Here is a 19,397-nt window from a genome sequence, read left to right as displayed (position 1 = left end):
ACCTTGCTTTCAGCCTTGCGAGGTCCTAAGCAGAGAACCCAGCTGAGCCCACCCCTACTTTTGACCTCCAGAACTGTGAGATTCTTAACGGGCACTATTGTAAGTGGATCAATCTGGGGTGATTTGTTACTCAGCCATAGATGCCCCTGGGTGAGCATCCCAAGAGAGAGAAACCGTGCTGCCCACTATGACCTAGGCTCCGAGGTCGAAAAGCACCCCTTCTGCTATGCTGTATTCGTCCAGGTTCAAGGGAAGAGGAGACAGCGTCCACTCTTGATGGCGAGTGACAGTCACAAGGTTCCACGGCAAGTGACAGTCACAAGGTTCTGAAAGAGCATATAGATACTGGCGTGGTCTTTTTTTTTTTTTTTTTTTTTTTTTTTTTTTTGAGAATTGCAATTTCCGTAGGAAGCGCCCCAGAGACTAGCAAATGCAGGAAGCAGCTCCCACGTCCAGGGCTGGGGAAGCCAAAGGGAGCAGGTGGTCTTAGCACAAGTGAGGAGCCCCCTTGCTGCTGTACTGTGGGCGGCTTGTCCCGGAACCACGGATTGGGGGGGGGGGTGGTGCTGTGTGGCCAGGGCTGGGGCCACACAGGAGGCATCACAGCCAGATCCATGGATGCTGCCAGAAGCAGGGGTGGGGGAAGGCCCGTCTTACCCCCTGACCTGGAGTGCTTCCTGTTTGCAGAAGTCAGGTGACAAAGGAGCCTGGGAAATGTAGTTTTCAAACTCCCAGGCTCAGCATTACAGGGCAGAGAGGGGTGGACACTGAGGGACGCTAAGGGGCCACAGGCAAATAACAATGACGTTGGGCAGGTCCCTTCCTCTGTCTCAGCCCCAGTTTCCTCATCTGTAAAATGGGAGTAGTCATTGCTCCTGGAAAAGGGAATGTCTACAGATAGTACTTAGCAGATAATAAGCGTTCGGCGAATGGGAGTTGTTAAAATGCTGCTTAGCTTAGCTTAGGCTGCCGTAACCAAACACCACAGACTCGGCGGCTTACACGACACACATTTGCTCACAATGCTGGAGGGCAGGGGCTCAGTGTGGTTGGGCTTCGGTGAGGCCCCCTCCTCCTGGTTTCCAGACCGACCCTTTTCTCACTTTGTCCTCGCATGGCAGAGACAGGGAGCCCGTTCTGGTCTTTCCTCCTTTCCTGCAAGGACACTAATTATCTCCGAGGCACCATCACATTGTGGGGCTAGGGCGTCACCATATGAATTTGGGTGGCGGAGGGGCGGGGACACAAACATTCAGTGGCTAACAGTGTTGGGAGGAAAAAGGAAGTACTGTTTGTAGTGAGACCGTGTTGGGTGTTTCATATCATTTATCTTATTTAATACCCTATGATGTAGGCATTATAGACGGTCATTCTGCAGATGAGGGACAGAGACCTCTGAGTCTCCAACCTCCAGGTCACGCATCAAGAAGCTGGACTCATCTGTGGCTACTGACTCATGATTCCCGTGGACTGAAGTGTCACCAGGCCCAGGGTTGCAGGATGGGGACGTCCTTGTAGGGACTCTGAAGTCGAGGGCAGAAGCAGCATCATGAGTCGGTTCTGGGCGGAAGCTTGAGTAAGAGCCTGTTCTGTCCGCCATGATGTCTGCAAGGTGCCAGACAGGATCCATCAGCCCTAACCGCAGGTGACATGCCGCGAGAACGGGAAGTAAACTGTGGTGCTGTCGCAAGCCACCAAGAGGTCGGGCTGTTTGTTGCTGTGGCATCATCTGGCCCATTCTGATTAGTATAGAGATCACAAAGGGAACTGAAGGCCCCATGTGGGGCCAGAGTTCCCACGTCTAGGGAACCCAAACCGCTGCCCTAGATGGGGTAGTGGTTAAGATCTCTGGACTCAGACCCGGGTTCGTAGGGTAACTTTGCAAGTTCTCTGTGGTGCGACCTTGGAAAAGTCTCGTAACCTCTCTGAGCTTCATGTTCCCATTTGGCATAGGGAGATATTAGTAGGTTGACCTCCCGGGGTGCCTGGATGGCTAAGTCACTTAAACTTCTGACTCTTGGTTTCGGCTTAGGTCATGATCTCATGAATCGTGGGTTCGAGCCCCACGTGGGGCTCCTAGCCTGCTTGGGATTCTCTTTCTCTCTCTCTCTCTGCCTCTCCCCCATTCATTCTCTCTCTCTCTCTCTCTCTCTCTCTCTCTCTCAAAATGAATAAATAGGTGCAACTGGGTGACTCAGTTGGTTAAGCTTCCCACTTCGGCTCAGGTCATGATCTCACAGTTTGTGGGTTCAAGCCCCACATCGGTCTCTGTGCCAACAGCTCAGAGCCTGGAGCCTGCTTCAGATTCTATGTCTTTCTCTCTCTCTGCCCCTCCTCCACTCGTGCCCTGTCTCTCTCTCTCTCTCTCTCTCTCTCAAAAATAAATAAACACACAAAAAATCAAAATGAATAAATAAACTTAAAAGAAATAGTTTGACCTCCCATTGTCATAAGGTGTGCAAAGCATAAGGCTTGGCATGTCCTAAACTTTCAAAAGCTGGAAGCAGTCGTCTCCTAGGGTGTTAATCATCATGACAGCTGTCCTATTATTTACCCATATTGTGTAAAAGAGGAAACTGAGGCTCGCAGGAGAAAGGAAGGACGGCTAGTAAGTGGCAGCTGTGGGATTTTAACCCACATCTGCCTGACTCTAGAGGATGAACTTTTCCCCCGTTAAACACTGGGGAAACACCAACACACACGCAAAAATAGAGGAAATAGTATAATGAACCTTCAAGTATCTACCCCCCTGCCTCCACAGCCCCTGTGTCAAAAATTATCCACATTCTGCCAATTATCTCTTCTTTCCCTTCCTCTTCCTCCTTCCCTCCCTCCCTCCCTCCTCTCCTCCATATCTTCCTTTCCTCCTCTTCCCTCCATCTGTCTTCTCTTCTTCCCCCCCTTCCTTCCTCCTCCCCCCTCCTCCCTTCCTTCTGCTTTGTGCTGAGTAGTTCTAAAACAAATCCCAGACATCACATTTCACCCAGAAATACTTCAGCGGGCCTCAGAGCCTGCACGCATAACCTCTGCAATACGTGTCCTTCCTGGGAGAGAGAATGGACTAGAATAGAGCAGCCGAGAGCTTCCCTGACCTGCCTCCATCCATTAGCACAGGACCCCGGAATGTCCTCGGCCTCCAGGGGAGATCCCCCCCTCGCCCCCGCGGGGCTGTGGTATTCTTCTCAAGTCCTCACAGAAAAATCATATCAGAAGTGCCTCCTTCCACGCGCAGACGAGAGTCACAGCAAAGAGAGAGACGGCGGTCAAGAGTGTGGACTCCGGTACCAGTCTGTCCGGGTTCAAACATCGGCTTTGCCGGCTACTAGTTTTGTGACCTTGGGTGACGACCATACGTGCACAGAAGTCAGAGTTGAATACGAGTAAATAATAGCCTTAAAAAAAATGAGTATTTATTTTGAGAGGGGGCGGGAGGGGCAGAGAGAGAGAGAATCCCAAGCAGGCTTGCAGGGTCAGCACAGAGCCCGGCCTGGGGCTTGAACTCGTGAAACTGTGAGATCATGACCTAAGCCAAAACCAAGAGTCAGATGCTTAACCGACTGAGCCATCCAGCCACCCCTCCCTCCCGTGTCAAAAAAACCCCTTATATACCACAATACACATGTACGTGTGTGTATGTATGTACACATACACTGATATCTGATATCAACGTGTGCATATGTATGTATTTATATGTATTTATTTATACAATGTCTATATGGGGAATATTTGACTTTGGGGAATAACAAAAGGAGCTCCGTGAGGCTCTCACCATGAAATCCCGGGGAAGGGGGAGGTCTGTGGGGAGAGTCTACGGGGAAGAAAGGGGGAGAACAGAGAAAAGGAAAAGGGAAAAAATTCAAAGCGTGGACATTTGTAGCAAAATTACAGGTGTCATGTTCTCGGACGCCGGGGTGGCTCAGTCGGTTAAGTGTCTAACTTCGGCTCAGGTCATGGTCTCATGGTTTGTGAGTTCGGTTTGTGAGTTCGAGCCCCGCGTCGGGGGCTGAGCTGTCGGCACAGAGCCTGGAGCCCGCTTCGGAGTCTGTGTCTCCCTCTCTCTCCGTCCTCCACCACTCCTGCTCTGTCTCTCTCAAAGATAAATAAACATTAAAAAAAAATTTTTTTTTAAAGGAAAAAGTTTTAAAGGAAAAACGCTACCGTGTTCAAGGTAGCGCTTGTCTCAGGAGAGGAAAGAGGAGTGAAAGGCGTGTGGTCAGGGAAGGGGCTGCTGGGGATTGTAGCTGTTTTGATGCTTTTTGTCCACTGAGCGCTAAGAGATGCTCCTTATACTCTATTTGTTTTTGTATGTTCTAAGTAATTTGCAACACATTAAAAAAACTTGAATAATATACTCACATTGGTGCCCGTAGAGGAAATCAGGAATGTACAATAGAATTAAACTCTCGGCCTGGCTAGCCAGCCCTCCCCCACCCCCACCTACCCTCCCCACCGACTCCAGGGTCATGGTCATCAGATACGCATTTCCTGAGCACCTCTGTAGGCTCCCAGTTCAGCCGAGGTGGGTCATATCCTGGCCCCATCCCCTGGGCCTCCAATCTCACAGAAACATCGTCTTCCTTCCTCGCCCCCCCGCCTCCGCCTCCACTCCACGTTTCTCTGCATCTGCACCTTAGAGCAGACATCCTCTAGACAGGAGGCCGTACTGGGTAGCAGGAAGAAAGGAGCTTTTGGGGCCAAACACACATCCGCGCTGTGTGACCCAAAGGGCGCTCCCCCTCCCCAGTGATAATAGTTAAAGGCTATTATTTGGGGCGCCTGGGTAGCTCAGTTGGTTGAGTCTGACTCTTGGTTTTGGCTCAGGTCATGATCTCATGGTTTGTGGGTTCGAGCCCTGGGTCGGGCTCTGCTCTGGCAGGCAGTGTAGAGTCCGCTTGGGATTTTCTGTCTCTGCCCTTCCTCTCCACAAAAGAAAGAGAGTGGCGGGGGGAGGGGGGGCAGGCAGAGAGAGAGAGCAGGACAGAGGATCTGAAGCAGGTTCTGTGCTGACAGCAGAGAGCCTGATGTGGGGCTGGAACTCATGAACCATGAGATCATGACCTCAGCTGAAACCAAGAGGTGGACACTTAACAGATTGAGCCACCCAGGTGCCCCTAAAAAATGTCAGATGCATTTTAAAAGTTTGGATGATATATCCCTTCAATGCATTGAAAGACAATTCTAAAATACATAATGAAATGGAATAGAAAGTTAAAAATGAGGGGCGCCTGGGTGGCTCAGTCGGTTGAGCGCTGACTTCGGCTCAGGTCATGATCTCGCGGTCCGTGAGTTCGAGCCCCGCATCGGGCCCCTGTGCTGACAGCTCAGAGACCGGAGCCTGTTTCAGATTCTGTGTCTCCCTCTCTCTGACCCTCCCCCATTCATGCTCTGTCTCTCTCTGTCTCAAAAATGAATAAAAACATAAAAAAAAAATGAAAAAAAAAAATGAAAAGACACGGTGAATAGGGGAGGGGTGGGAATTCAAGGAGCATCTTCCCCTGACTTTCTTGGTGTCACATTTACCCAGGTGAAGTCTCCTGGACATCTCTTCTCCCCGACAGACTCCAGGAAGCAGTCAGTTAAATCACTTCAGCCCTCAAACGTCTAGGAGATAGATTTTCAGGAGAAGGGATGTGGGACGGAGGGAACGAATGTATTTAATTCATTAATGGGTGTTGTCAGCCTGGCCTCAAGTGTTTCTTCTTTAGCCTGACCTCATGAGGGCCACCTGATTCTCTCCTGCAAACAGACCTTGACTTCCCAGCCCTCCCCCTTTGCCTACCACCTTCAAGAAACAGCCCTGCCCTATCTCTCGGCTTCCGACCAATGCTGTGCTGAGCCATATCGGAGCCTGATGAAAAAGGCCCTGTATACTTGCTTTGGGTTCTTTTTTAATCGTCAATATTTTTCCAGAACACTAAAGTAGTTGAAAAAATATTAACAAAATATAAACGGAGTATATTAAAACTCATGATATTTTTAGTTAACGTATTTCTACCAAGACAGAATTTAACATAATTTTATTTCACTGTAAGTCAATTAAAACTTATTTATTTATTAAAATTTTTTTTTTAACATTTATTTATTTTTGAGAGAGACAGAGCGCAAGTCGGGGAGGGAAAGAGAGAGAGAGGGAGACTCAGAATCCGGAGCAGGCTCCAGGCTCTGAGCTGTCAGCCCAGAGCCTGATGCAGGGCTTGAACTCACAGACGGCAAGATCCTGACCTGCGCCGAAGTCGGACGCTTAACCGACTGAGTCACCCAGGTGCCCCATAAAGCCATGTTTTAGGCCACTAAATGGCCAAGTGATTTGGGGGAGGGAGTGTGCTATTTTTGACAGAGTGGTCTGGTAAGGCCTGTCTGAGAAAGTGACATTGTATTTGAGCAGAGGTCTGAGTGAAGTAAGGAAACAAACCATGGAGACATCACAGGGAAGAGGGCATGGAAGTGCAAAGGTCCTGAGGCAGAACTGAGTCTAATGTGTCTGAGGGAGAATCACGGTGGCTGGTGTGGCTGGAGCAGAGTGAGCAAGGAGAGAGTTCTAGATGAGGTCTGTGAGGCAGTCAGGGCCCAGATCTCATGATAGACCACAGTGAGGATGTACACACCCATTACCTGGGAGGACGTCAAAGGCCTCCTGGGGGGGGGGGGGTCATGAGAGGAGGCCAGGGATGAGGCAGGCATCCTTCTGCACTGAGTGACACAGTTTGGTCAGAACTAGGGCCAGGACTAAAGCCAACAAGTGAGACACTGGCCTTGGGTGCAAAATTTAAGGGAGTGTCAAAAAACTCAATTAGCGAGATAAATGATATTGTAATGTAATACTTTTTTCAAAAAACAGCAAAAAATCCATGATATTTCGATGAACAAGATACCAAAATTTTAAATAAAGACCAGCACCTGTGCTGAGCCATGTTGGTGCCTGAAGCAAAAGGGAAAACGGGCACCCCTGGCTTTGATGGAAAGGAACCCATCAACAATATTTTCAAAACCTGCGTCTCGGCTTATCGCCTTTTCAACTGAGAGAATTTTCATGCTTGACAGTTTCTCTTGACCAAATGATCATGTTAAATAAGCTTTTATTGGGGCGCCTGGGTGGCTCAGTTGGTTAAGCATCCGACTTCGGCTCAGGTCAGGATCTCATGGCTTGTGAGTTCGAGCCCTGCCCCGGGCTCTGTGCTGACCGCTCAGCTTCGGATTCTGTGTCTCCCCCCTTCTCTCTGCCCCTCCCCTGCTTGCTCTCCGTCCGTCTGTCTCTCAAAATATTAAAAAATATTTAAAAAAAACACAATGCTTTATTATTTCCCACAGGTCCGTGCGTTGGCTGAGCTCAGCTGTTTCTTCTGCTCCCATGGAGCTGGGGTCGCTCTCGTGGCTGCAGTCAGCTGGAGGTCAGTTAGGGCTTGAAGGTCCTAAGGTGGCTTCAGGCTCATCTCCACGGGGGTCTCTCCAGCAGGACCTCACCATGGTAGCTCGGGCTCTGAGAAGGAGAAAGCAGAAGTTGCCCCTTCTTAAGGCCTGAGCTTGGAAGTTCTAGAATGTCCCTTGTGCTACATACCATTGATCAGAGCAAGTCATGAGGCCAGCGCAGGTTCAAGGGGAGAGGACAGAGACTCCCGCTCTTGGTGGGAAGAGGGGCATGTGCCTCCAGGGACGGGAGAAATTGTTGGTGGCCACCGCGACAGGCAATCCACCAACCTTACAACTCGCTTTCTTGTTTTTATTTTTTTTCCTTCATACTATTTGACACGATCTTATTTTCGTTTATTATCTTTCATCGCTCACAAAATATAAGCTCCATGAGGGCAAGGGCCATCTGTGTGTCAGTTCCTACCGCTGTATCTAGCCAGTGTGTATTTGAATGAATGAATGAATCCCTAGGGACTAACTTCAGGTTTCCTCGGGTTCGTGGCGAATGGAGAGAAGGTGAAGGCCACGTGCACGGACATCCCTCGGGAAGTGCTTCAGGTGTTCAGGAAGTGTGTGTGTATAGTGAGTGAACTTTCCCCAGAAAGCCTTCCCTGACACCTCCCCACCTCGAGCTGGGTCAGTCACCCCCTTGGCTCTCACACTTGTCTGGGCAACTCCTTCCCTACTCTGCCCGCTGCGGGTCGTCACCGTCAGGAGAGGGGTCTGTGTCCCTCATGGATTCTGAGTCCCATGGGGACAAGGCCGGAGCTGTCTTTGGTCACTGCTGGGTTCTGAACATCGAACCTACTGGGTCCTTGGCACACAATAGGCATATGCCTCCCCGTAGGAAAGGACTGTGTCTGTCATTGCTGTGTTCCCAGCCTGGCAGGCACAGAATGGACACTCAGGAACCCCCTTCACTGATTCTCGGGGGTACTCCCCCCGCCCCCACGTTTTAGCAATGTTGACACCCGGAAGAGTCGCGGATGGCACCTTACCGTCACTGTCAGCCATCCCGGGGTCAGACTCTGCGGTTAGGAGGACAACTTAGCCACTCTGTTTCTCACGCACGAGCGATGCACGCGAGGGACACGCGGTACAAAAATCTGTATTTTCTAAGTATGCCTACAAAGAGTAAGCGTGGAATAAAAATTTTAAGAGCTACGGAAATGCCGTGTGATGCTTGTATCGGCAGCAAATTTTCCCTTTGTCGGTGGGACAGAAAATGGTGCCTGTGACAACCAGGGGCACCTTAGGTCTGATCATCTAGGGGACCCGTGGAAAGAGCGAATGCATGAATGTGTTCATCTCGTTTGTGTCTGTCTTCCTCTCTCCTCCAACCTCAGCTCCTGGGGTTTATGTCTGTCAGAGGATGTGGCGGGGGGTGGGGGGGTGGGGGGGTGGGGCGGGGGAACAGAATACTGGTCCCAGTTAAATGAGCTACTTCATCCGACGGGTTTCACACAGCGCCTGGCACTTTGTAAACACTAAGTGAAAACACTCTGCCTTGTGTGTGATCACGTCAGCCTCCTCCAACAGCCTGTGAAGTGTCCTTCACACCTGTGGACCAGTCCCGGGACTGGCCGAGGGTCAGGTCTAAGCAAATGGTCGTGGAATGACCAAGTAACAGACTGCGTGAATTCCTGGTTGAACGAGAGCCCTCTGCCAATTCAGGGTCCTTGCACAGGGCCGGTCCTGTGGCCTGGGATGCAACTTCCTAGCAGGCTATCAGGCTCCCACCTCTCAGCTCAGGTGCCCTCTCTTCCAGGAAGCCCTCCCCGACTCCCAGGCTGGGTCAGGTATCCCCTTTGTGTTCCCACGGCCCTCCAGGGTCCCCCATCCTGGGCCTGGGTCCTCACTGTCTGTGGGTGGATGTGACTCCCGCATGGGCCTGTGAGCCCCTGAGGGCAGAGCCTGGGTCTGCCACACTTCTGGCTGGGCTCCCCGGATCAGGAGCAGGGGCCGCATGAATGAGGGTCATGGATGGTGACGCGGGCTTTGGGGACGTGACCTGTGTGCGTGGTCTGCGTGCAGTTGTCTCTCCTGGTCTGCGGGTCTGTGTGTGCCTGAACGTGAGTCGGCTGAACCTTGCATTTGCCGGAGTTTAGCTTTTCTGTAATTTGAGAGCCTGTGTCTCTGCTTTCCTTCTTAGGCCGGGGGTGCAGGTCTGTGACTCTAGGGGAGGGGTCCGGGTCTGTGTGTCTGGTGTCTGGGAATGTCTGAAAAGATATTTTTGAAGTTTGCTCATTTATCTGGAGGGCGGTGGTGGTGGGGGGTGGGGAGTGGGCAGAGAGAAGGAGAGAGAGAATCCCAAGCAGGATCCGCACTGTCAACGCAGAGCCGGACACAGGGCTCGAACTCACGAACTATGAGATCACGACCTGAGCCGAGGTCAAGAGTCAGACGCTTAACTGACTGAGCCACCCAGGCTCCCTTGTCTGAAAATACTTTTTAATCTCCGGGTCTCTGGGTTCTTCTGTCAGTCACCGAGGGTGTGAGTGAGTCCATTAGCCGGTGGTCTGCATTTCTCTTTCTTTCTGTGGCTGAAGAATTCTGGACTGTGTGGTTGGCAAACCATTCTTTCCTTTTTTCTAAATAATTTTTTAAATGTTTACTTATTTTTGAGAGAGAGAGAGAGAGAGAGAGAGAGAGACAGAGCATGGGTGGGGGAGGGGCAGAGAGAGAGGGAGACACAGAATCCGAAGCAGGCTCCAGGCGCTAAGCTGTCAGCAGAGAGCCCGATGCGGGGCTCGAACTCATGAACCATGAGATCATGACCTGAGCTAAAGTGGGAAGCTTAACTGACTGAGCCCCCCGGGTGCTCCAGACCATTCTTTCCTTGACTCTTGGTGTGGCCTTGAGCTGGTCTAGTCCCTTACCGGACATCCGTCTCCTCCTGAAGTTGTTTCCCCAGGTTCCTTTCCAGAACCGATCTTCAGATCCATCCTTGGGTAGGAGAGGCCTCTGGGGACACCCCAGGAAATGGGGGAGGGGAGGGCCCGTGGAACTAGGCCTGGGCGGAGAAGAGGCTTGGGAGGTGGATGGGGTGGACATGGTCCTAAAAGGACTTGAGAGCTGGGTGTGTGTGTGTGTGTGTGTGTGTGTGCACACGCTTGGATGCTGCGGAGATGGAGGCTGGCGTTTGGGGGAGCGGGGTGTCCCCCGGTGGCTGGGGTTCAGGGCGTCTTGGTCTCTAGACCTTCAGCCCCTTCCCTGTGTCTGTGTGTTTCCTCCTCTCTGTAACCTGTCTTTCCTTGGTTCTCTCTGACGTGGTGTCTCCTCCCTTCTGTCTTCTTGCCGGACTTTCCCTCCGATTTTTTCCTGGCGGGTCTCCTTCCACACCCCGACTCTCCCCATCTCGGGGGCCTTTGCCTCAGCCTCTCTTCTCATTCACATCACTCCCCACTTTGGCCTCCTGGTTTGTCACACTGCTGCCATCTTGGGCGGTGGGTGGTCGTGAGGAAGCAGGGGAGGGAGAGGGCAGAGAGGACCACGGCCTCACACGGAGTTGGCACTGAGCTGGGATTTGAAGGATGGGCTGTGCTGGGCACAGGAGAGGACAGTAAAGCTCTGGGGAGGCAGAGGCCGAGCCCAGGGGCCTGAATACCAGATACCGAATGGGGGTGTGGCGCTGCACCGCAGCTTGTGGGCGCCAGACCCGGCCAGGGCCAGGCAGAGGCATGCCGTGACCGTGACTGTGACCGTGGCCGTGGCCGTGACCGTGTGGGTGGTTTCAGACCTGGCCTCTCCCCGCGGCCAGCGCTGGCGAAGCTAAACCAGCACGCTCAGAGCGTGTGCGACACATCTCAGGGTGGCAGGTGACTGGATGGTGCCGAGAAGGGCACACGAATGATGAATGACATGTTTGGGAAACAGCCCCCTGGAAGGAGAAGAAACAGAGGGCGGGCGGTGAACAGGCTCAGGCTGCGGAGCTGGGACCTTGTGCTGAGGGTGATGGAGACAGCGGATGGGCTGTGAGCCTGTTGGTGTTAGAGAGAGCTCTCTGGGTCCCTTGTGGGGGACTGAGGGCCCAGTGTGACCGAGAAGGGGGCCCCAGCAGCAGCCAGGGGATGGGGACCCCGCCCTCTGACATCACTGTTGCCGCATTATTGCACTAGGGTTGGCTGGCCAATGAGCTGCTGCTTGCTATTATAATGGGTCCTAGCAACAGGTCTGACCTTGGGCTAACAGGGGAGGAGACCCCACCGGCGGGGAGAGTGTGAGGGGACAGGGAGAGCCTGCAGGGCAGGTGAGTCCCCTGAGGGCAGGGCTCTCTGGCTGGACTCTGTGGGGGAAGGGAGGAAGGGGTTTCCAGGCCCAACACCAGCTCTGTCAGCCCTAGTCCCACCCCAGGGGCCACCCTCCTCTCTGGTCCTGGCCACTGGGACCTGCCCCAGCATTTCGTCTCCTGTCCCTTACTTAGGGGGACAGGGTGCAGGGGCAGCGGGCATAGCGTGGGGGAAATGCCTACACCGGGTGGCAGGGGGGTGGGTAGGACCTGGTGGGAACAATGTGGGGGGTGGACAGGGACGGCCCAGAAGACAGGCAGGGAGGCAAAGACGTGTGGCTGAAGACAGAGGGGGCCCTTCGGAGGCATGAGGGAGCCCAGGGACCTGGGTTTGAGTCCTGGCTGGGGACATCACTTGTGTAGTCCGAGCCTCGGTCCCTCTCTGTCTGATGGGGACGGCGATCCCTAGCGTGAACTTAGCTTAGCAACCAGGGCGGGGCGGGGTGTTCGATGAGAAGGACTCCCAGCGTCTGGGCATTCGCCCACGGCAGGCTTCTCCCACCAGCTGAACCCAAGAACGCTGGCCCAGGGCTAGATACATGGGCTCACGATCGATCGATCGTCACAGCAGCCCCATGAGGTGGCAAGGTTATCTTCCATGGTGCGGTTGCTGCCCCCTGAGGCTCAGAGAGGGCAGGGTATTGCTCAACGTCACACAGCTAGGAATATTAATCATGATAATCATGGAGTTGCTGCTGATAACAGACTGCCTGCTCTGTGCCAGACACTATTTCAAGGACTTTATATGTATCAACTCGCTTAATTCTCAACAACCCAAGGAGGTGGTTTGCTATTATCATAGTCACAGCCTCCTTTTACGGATGAGGGGAGTAAGGCAGGCAGTTTCAAGTCACCTGCCCTGCATCACTCAGCGCGTATGTGGGGAGCCAGGATTTGACTCCGGGTCTGGCTCCAGGGTCTGGGTCCCCTTCACCACCCCTTCCGGCTGCTCCCAACAGCGCTCCCTGCCCGGGCCCGGGTGCTGGGCTTCAGCCCCGCAAAATTTGCGGGGCCCGGTGCAAAATGAAAACACAGGGCCCCTGGTTCAAATATCATTAATCTCGGTCAGTGTCAGCAGAGTATTAAGCCAAGAGCCGGGCCTTCTAAGCCTGGGGCCCCATGTGGCCGCGTGGGTCCCGAGCTGCCGTGAAACTGTTCCTGCTCTTAGGTTATCCTTGAAGGGTCCTGAGCACCTCAGGAGGTAGGTCAGTCACTGTGCCCTTTACGTGGAGAAGCAGGCTCAGAGAGCCACCTTATCCTGCCCCAGGTCACACAGCAAGTTAGTGGCAGGGATGGGATGTGAGCCTGGGCCCGTGAGACTCCAGACCGCCCTGCCTCGTGTCAAAAACGTACCCCAGGTTTTTGAGAAGGGGAGGGCTGTGAGGTGCCAGAGGGACTTCCCTTATACCTTCGTCTCTCTCTCTCTCTCTCCCTGCCCTGTGCCAAGGCCCAGGAGAAGCCAAGTGCTCCCTTCTACCCCCGCAGACACCGAGGACCACGCGCCCCCGTGACTCTCCCCCCATCCCCGCACCCTCTGAGCCGCTGGTCACCATGGCGACTTCGAGGTTGCCCGCGGTGCCCGGGGAGGAGGAGACCACCATCCTCATGGCCAAGGAGGAGCTGGAGGCCCTGCGCACCGCCTTCGAGTCGGGCGACATCCCCCAGGCGGCCTCTCGCCTCCGGGAGCTGCTGGCCTCCTCCGACAGCACTCGCCTGGAGGTGGGCGTCACGGGCGAGTCGGGCGCCGGCAAGTCGTCCCTCATCAACGCCCTCCGTGGCCTGGGGGCCGAGGACCCCGGCGCGGCCCTCACCGGCGTCGTGGAGACCACCGTGCAGCCTTCGCCCTACCCGCACCCACAGTTGCCCGACGTGACCCTGTGGGACCTGCCGGGGGCCGGCTCTCCGGGCTGCCCGGCTGACAGGTACCTGAAGCAGGTGGACTTCTGCCGCTATGACTTCTTCCTGCTGGTCTCCGCCCGCCGCTGCGGGGCCGTGGAGACCCGCCTGGCCTCCGAGATCCTGCGCCAGGGCAAGAAGTTCTACTTCGTGCGCACCAAGGTGGACGAGGACCTGGCGGCCACGCGCACCCAGCGGCCCTCGGGCTTCAGCGAGGCGACCGTCCTGCAGGAGATCCGCGACCACTGTGCCGAGCGGCTGCGGGCGGCCGGCGTCGCCGACCCCCGCATCTTCCTCGTGTCCAACCTCTCGCCGGCCCGCTACGACTTTCCGCTGCTCGTGTCCACCTGGGAGCACGACTTGCCGGCCCACCGGCGCCACGCCGGCCTGCTGTCGCTGCCGGACATCTCGCTGGAGGCGCTGCAGAAGAAGAAAGACATGCTCCAGGAGCAGGTGCTCAAGACGGCCCTGGTGTCGGGCGTCATCCAGGCCCTGCCCGTGCCGGGGCTGGCGGCCGCCTATGACGACGCTCTGCTTATCCGCTCGCTGCGCGGCTACCACCGCAGCTTCGGCCTGGATGACGACTCTCTGGCCAAGCTGGCCGAGCAGGTGGGCAAGCAGGCGGGCGACCTCCGCTCCGTCATCCGGTCCCCACTGGCCAACGAGGTCTCACCGGAAACTGTCCTGCGGCTCTACTCGCAGTCATCCGACGGCGCCATGCGGGTGGCCCGTGCCTTCGAGAGGGGCATCCCCGTGTTCGGGACGCTGGTGGCCGGGGGCATCAGCTTCGGCGCCGTCTACACCATGCTCCAGGGCTGCCTCAATGAGATGGCCGAGGACGCCCAGCGGGTCCGCATCAAGGCCCTGGAGGAGGACGAGCCCCAGGCTTCGGTCAGCCTAGAGGCGGCGGGTGACAACGGCGTGGAAAAGCGGGTGTCCGGGGAGGGAACCTGCGAGGAGGCCCCGCTCTCCACCCGCCGGAAGCTCGGCCTGCTCCTCAAGTATATCCTCGACAGCTGGAAGAAGCGCGACTTGTTGGAAGACAAGTGACCGCGCGGCCCCTGTCCCCTCGCCTCACCCACAAACCAAGCCTTGACAAAAACCAACCAACCAACCGACCGAAGCCGCTGTAGTGAAAATGAGCGCTGCGGTCGCTGAGGGGCGGACGTGGAGGGGGCCAGAGCTTGCCATCTTGGGAGGGCAGGGGAGGGGCGGTTTGGAGGGGCCCGAGGAGGCCTGGGCGCCCAAGGCCGAGAGGGATACACTGACCTGGAAGGGGGGGAATGGAGCTGGGTGGGGAGAGCTTCAAGATCCGGATGGCGGGCCAAGGGCCCCTTGCCGGGATCTCTCTCCCTGGTCCCCTGGTAGCCAAGGGAGATCTGTGGGGCAACGGGACGTCCCGGCCTGGACCCGAGACCTGTGTCAACTGTCAACCTGTGCGGGTGACTTAGTGGGGACTGGACTGGCTATGGTACTTATTTTTGTTGCCATTCCTGTCCCTTTCAGAGAAGCCCAGTGTCCCAAAGGCCTCCTCTGGGGGGGGGGCAGCCAATCAGTGCCCAGGTTGGGTACAATGGTGCCTAGCAACCCAGCTAAACAGGGTGGGGGGCTCGGAGCATCCCCAGCCAGCCCTGCTGCCAGTGAGTGATGGTGGGTGTCGGTGGCGGGGGGGAGGGGAGGTCCCACGGCCTCGGGCTGGCCTCCGCGTGGAGCCTGGGGTGGTAAGGCTGGTGGGCTCTTTCTCTGCCCGCCAAAGCAGGGAGGGGGGGCAGAGGGCGAATCCCGCCACCGAGAACGAGTCGTTTCGGAGGCTTGTGGGAATGTGTGTGGTGACGGGCTTTCTGGTGTGTGTGTGTGATTGGGAGGGGCCTTGGTAAGTCTCCGGGGGTGTGACACTGTGGGTCCGAGGTTGTGAACAGCCTGCTGACTGGGGTCACCTGCTGTCTCCGCGTGGGTGTGTGAGTGCACGGATGCTGGGGTTGTCCTGAAAGGCCATGGAACTGAGAGGGGGCGATGGCGGTAGGATTCCTGAGAGCTGCATGGGCTGCGCGTGACACAGGGCATGTGCAACACGTGGATGGGGTGAGGGCATCTGTTTCTGCCCAGGGGACCCTGTGAAACCAAACCCCCGGGCACTCCCTTACTCCCTGTTGGCTCTTCGGTAGGAATGCAAAAGTGAATCTGACACCCTCGCACAAGCCTAACCTCACATGCCGAGTCAAGCGTCACATGTGTTTAAAAGATTCGCACGCTACCTGGTTAGGGGCTTTGGACAGGACAAGGGCTGCCCCTAGGCTTCCTGTGGGCTTGAACAAGGGTCATGGATGGGGTCGGATTTAGGTGCGGAGAAAGGCGAGTTTCCAGGAATTCACAAGAAGACCCCGGAGGCTGTGTATAAGGCCGGCGGCGAAGCGGGGACTGTCCTGCGGGGAGGTGGCCTCACCCCTAGGTGCTCACAAATACTGCCTGTGGGTATTCCCAGATCTGGTGATGATGATTCTAGCCTCATTTGGGGCCTCGAATTACCTTAAGCCTAGAAAACCATTCCGGACTAAGATGGGCGGCTTTCCCCTGGAGGGTTAACCAAAGGATTCTTCCCTTCCCGGGACGCCTTCCCATTGGCTGTGCCGGGACTACGCTGGGGTTCACATGGACTTTTCTGCGCCAAAGAGGGTGTGAGGGGTTATGGTAGGGAAATCCCAGACTCTCAGATACAAGGATAGACAGTCCATTGCAAACCTATTCTCAAAAATACAGCCCACATCCCGGTACCTGTGCACCCTCACACACCATCCTGAACACGGGACTCCCCGGCGGTGTGAGCACAGGTATGGCAGAAGGATCAGAGGGAGCCGGTCCATGTCCTGGCTCTGGTGCAGGCTGGACAATCTAGTGACTTTTACCTCCCTGAGCCTCGGTTTCCCTCTCTGTAAAATGGGGACTTAGTGAAATTACGCATGTGGTTAGGACAGTGGCTGGCCCCGGGTAAACGTTAAATGAACACTAACTTCTACCAGCGACGATGAGGGTTCCAGCGCTTAATTACTGCCCTATATGGTTGATTGTAGTGCCCGGTGCATGGTAAATGCCACAAAAAGTAATTTAAGAATTTGAATTCTAGGAGCACCTGGCTGGCTAGGTCGGTGGAGCGTGCGACTCTTGATCTTAGGGTTGTGAGTTCGAGCCCCACGTTGGGTGTAGAGATTACTTGAAACTAAAATCTTAACAAAATAATGATCTTGAAGAAAAAAAAGAATTTAAATTCTAGGATCAGAGGGACCGATTCCTATTCCCAACACTCCATGCACTAGCCAGAGGTCTTGGGCAAACGATTTCTCCACTAGGTGCCAAATGTGGATAGTAAGGGAATCTCCTTTTCCGGCTGTTATGAGGATTTTATGAGATGCTCCAGGAGGAGAACCTGGCAGTGATGAATACGTGTTAACTGAAATAAAGCACTTAGCACGGGACCTGACATATGGTTGCACTCTCAGTACGATTGCTGGCAAGGCCTCAGATACTTTGGGCGTGCTGGGGGGTGTAGAGGAGAGAGGGCGGCCCCGAGTGAAAATATTCCCTTCCCTGCCCTGCCAAAGGTCATCGATCCTGAAGGCCTGGACGTCAGGTAGCCCATGGCGGGCAGAGTCTTCCAGTCAAGCCTCAGCCAGTCCAAGATACTGGAGCTATGGAGGGACACCAGTGCTCTGATGGGAGCCTTTGAGGCAGGGGGTCTGCCCGCAGTGGCCGCCAGGCTGCAGGCCACACTTCATTCGCTGGAGAATGCCAGGCTGGACATTGGCATCACTGGGGGCACAGGCTCAGGCAAGTCGACCTTTGTCAATGCCATCAGGGGGCTGGGAGACGAGGACCCCAACTCAGCCTGCACGGGCGTGGTGGAAATGACGGTGGACCCCACGCCGTACCCACACCCTAAGTACCCCAACATCGTCATCTGGGACCTGCCGGGCATAGGCACGTCCCGCTTCCCGACTGGTAGATACCTCCAGCGGGTGCTGCTGGAACGTTACGACTTCTTCATCATCATCACCTCAGACAGCTTCACCGCCCACCATGCCCAGCTGGCCTGCGAGATCCTGCAGCGGGGCAAACGCTTCTACCTCGTCCGCTCCAAGGTGGACGTGGACATTGCCGCCTCGCGGAGCCGGCGCCCCGGCACCTTCTCCGAGGAGGGAGTGCTCCGCCAGATCCGGGAAGACTGTGGGCGGCGGCTGAGGGGTGAGGTTCAGGCTCTGGAGGTGGGTGGATTCTGGAGGGTTTGCCGGCCCCCTCCCCTTCCTCTCCCAGCTGAGGCCCACAGTGGGAGAAGGGGTCATCCAATGTCGCGCTGCGTGACTGATCCGGGCCCCGCGGTGAAATAATGCTTACAGCTGCCATTCACTTCCTGAGAGTTGGCTCTTCCCGGTCACAGGTGACAGAGACCAATCACCTGCATTAAGGAAACAGGGCACGTTCTGGCGCGTGTGTTTGCCAAGTTAGAGCGGTGCAAAAGCTCTGCACCCACGGGATGCTGGCACCTGTGGCCGAGGGCAGCTGACATTTGTTAAGGGCTTATCGCGGGCCAGGCACCGTTTTCATGCGCTCCCTTCACAACATCCCTACGAGGCAGGTACAGTTATCCCCTTGTTTGGTTGGGTAACTTGCCCAAGGCCACACGGGTGGTGGGTAGCAAGGCTGGGGTCCGGACTCAGGCAGCCTGGCTCCAGGGCCAACTCTCGCGAGCCACGTGCTGTGCACTCACAGCGAGTGCTTGTGCCTCCGCGGCGGTCGGCACGCCATGGCCCGCTCCGGCGCAGGAACAGAGCGGCGCTCTTGTCTTCTGCAGCGGAGGGCCTGAAGGACCCCAAGGTCTTCCTGCTCTCCATGTTTGAGTTGGGCAAGTACGACTTCCACCTGCTGGAGGAGCTGATGGTGAAGGAACTGGAGAGTCACAAGCAGCACGCGTTTCTGCTGGCCGTGCCCAACGTCTCGAAGCCCATCCTAGAGAAGAAGGCAGCCTCGCTGCGGCAGCATATCTGGCTGGTGGCCACGGTGGCCTGTGGCGTCAACCCGAGCCCCGTGCCAGGCGTACGGGATGTGGCATGTGACCTGTACGTGCTCATCAGCTCCCTGGAGGGCTACCGCCACAGCCTCGGCCTCGACGAGGACTCCCTCGTCAGGCTGGCTGAGCAGACAGGCCAGCCCCTGCACAAGATCCTGGCGGCGGTGCAGGGCTGGAAGACCGAGGTCACTGAGGCACTGGTGGCGGAGCTACTGGGCCAGGCCTCCAGGGATGCCTCTGCTTTCACCCAGGAGCTCCTCGGCGTGCCCGTCCCAGGCGCCCTGGCCACCTGCGGCATCAGCTTCGCCACCATCTACCACATGCTCCGCACAGCTCTAGACGAGGTGGTCAAGGACGCCCGGAGAGTGCTGACCCAGGCCTTCCTCCACGACTCTGACCATGAGCTCCCAGATAAACGCAATCAATAATCCCAGCCCTGAGCTCAGGCCAGCTGGAGGTGGCAGTGTAAGAGTGGGAGGACACAGGTTCCATCTGTCCCCAGGCCGGATGGTGTTGAGGAATGGAAAGAAGCTCAAGCTCCAACCCTCCTGCGCTGTGTGCGGTCTTGTACTTTTGAGCCCCGGATCTTATGCCCTCTCTGGCCATTGCCCCCACCTTCCCTGCCCTGGACGCTCAAATCAACCAGCAGTCCCCCTGGGAAGCAGAGGGAGGGGGCGGGACATGGGACAGATAAGGTCTGACAAGGTGGGGAGGATCTCAGTTGCCTAGCTGAGAGGGCACTTAGGA

General features: G+C 55.8%; 2 protein-coding genes and 1 long non-coding RNA gene across 7 annotated transcripts; 2 read left to right on the top strand and 1 right to left on the bottom strand.

Annotated features, from left to right (window-relative positions):
• Positions 1-7,295: 7,295 nt before the first annotated feature.
• On the bottom strand, positions 7,296-11,467 carry LOC122234184. Of its 2 annotated transcripts, XR_006211959.1 has the most exons (4): positions 10,287-11,467; positions 9,419-9,626; positions 8,406-8,532; positions 7,296-7,477 (listed from the first exon to the last, which is right to left on the bottom strand). It is a non-coding gene; the product is annotated as an uncharacterized LOC122234184 (long non-coding RNA). The 2 variants fall into 2 exon arrangements; XR_006211958.1 differs by lacking the exon at positions 9,419-9,626.
• A 93-nt stretch (positions 11,468-11,560) lies between these two features.
• LOC122234183 (interferon-inducible GTPase 5) lies at positions 11,561-14,714 on the top strand. The gene is made up of 2 exons (XM_042969722.1): positions 11,561-11,656; positions 13,143-14,714. The coding sequence occupies exon 2, from the start codon at positions 13,247-13,249 to the stop codon at positions 14,639-14,641; it is 1,395 nt and encodes a 464-aa protein (XP_042825656.1). The 5' UTR covers positions 11,561-11,656; positions 13,143-13,246; the 3' UTR covers positions 14,642-14,714.
• Positions 14,715-14,836: 122 nt separating this feature from the next.
• On the top strand, positions 14,837-19,193 carry LOC102968486 (interferon-inducible GTPase 5). Of its 4 annotated transcripts, none has more exons than XM_042969726.1 (3): positions 14,837-15,062; positions 17,188-17,827; positions 18,435-19,193. In XM_042969726.1, the coding sequence occupies exons 2-3, from the start codon at positions 17,224-17,226 to the stop codon at positions 19,076-19,078; spliced, it is 1,248 nt and encodes a 415-aa protein (XP_042825660.1). In that variant the 5' UTR covers positions 14,837-15,062; positions 17,188-17,223; the 3' UTR covers positions 19,079-19,193. The 4 variants fall into 4 exon arrangements, with proteins under 4 accessions (XP_042825660.1, XP_042825658.1, XP_042825657.1 ...); XM_042969724.1 differs by lacking the exon at positions 14,837-15,062 and adding an exon at positions 15,201-15,231; XM_042969723.1 differs by lacking the exon at positions 14,837-15,062 and adding an exon at positions 15,203-15,241.
• The last annotated feature ends 204 nt before the right edge of the window (positions 19,194-19,397 follow it).

This window comes from Panthera tigris, chromosome E2, assembly GCF_018350195.1.
Source record: "Panthera tigris isolate Pti1 chromosome E2, P.tigris_Pti1_mat1.1, whole genome shotgun sequence".
Lineage (NCBI taxonomy): Eukaryota > Metazoa > Chordata > Mammalia > Carnivora > Felidae > Panthera > Panthera tigris.
Note: the sequence above shows the minus strand (reverse complement) of the source record. Positions and strands in the feature narration are given on the sequence as shown.

Excerpts from the sequence above, each read along its gene's own strand:
- LOC122234183 (XM_042969722.1), top strand. The coding sequence starts at position 13,247 with ATGGCGACTTCGAGGTTGCCCGCGGTGCCCGGGGAGGAGGAGACCACC.
- LOC102968486 (XM_042969726.1), top strand. The coding sequence starts at position 17,224 with ATGGCGGGCAGAGTCTTCCAGTCAAGCCTCAGCCAGTCCAAGATACTG. Across the intron at positions 17,828-18,434 it reads CTGTGGGCGGCGGCTGAGGG|CGGAGGGCCTGAAGGACCCC; the intron begins GTGAGGTTCAGG and ends TGTCTTCTGCAG.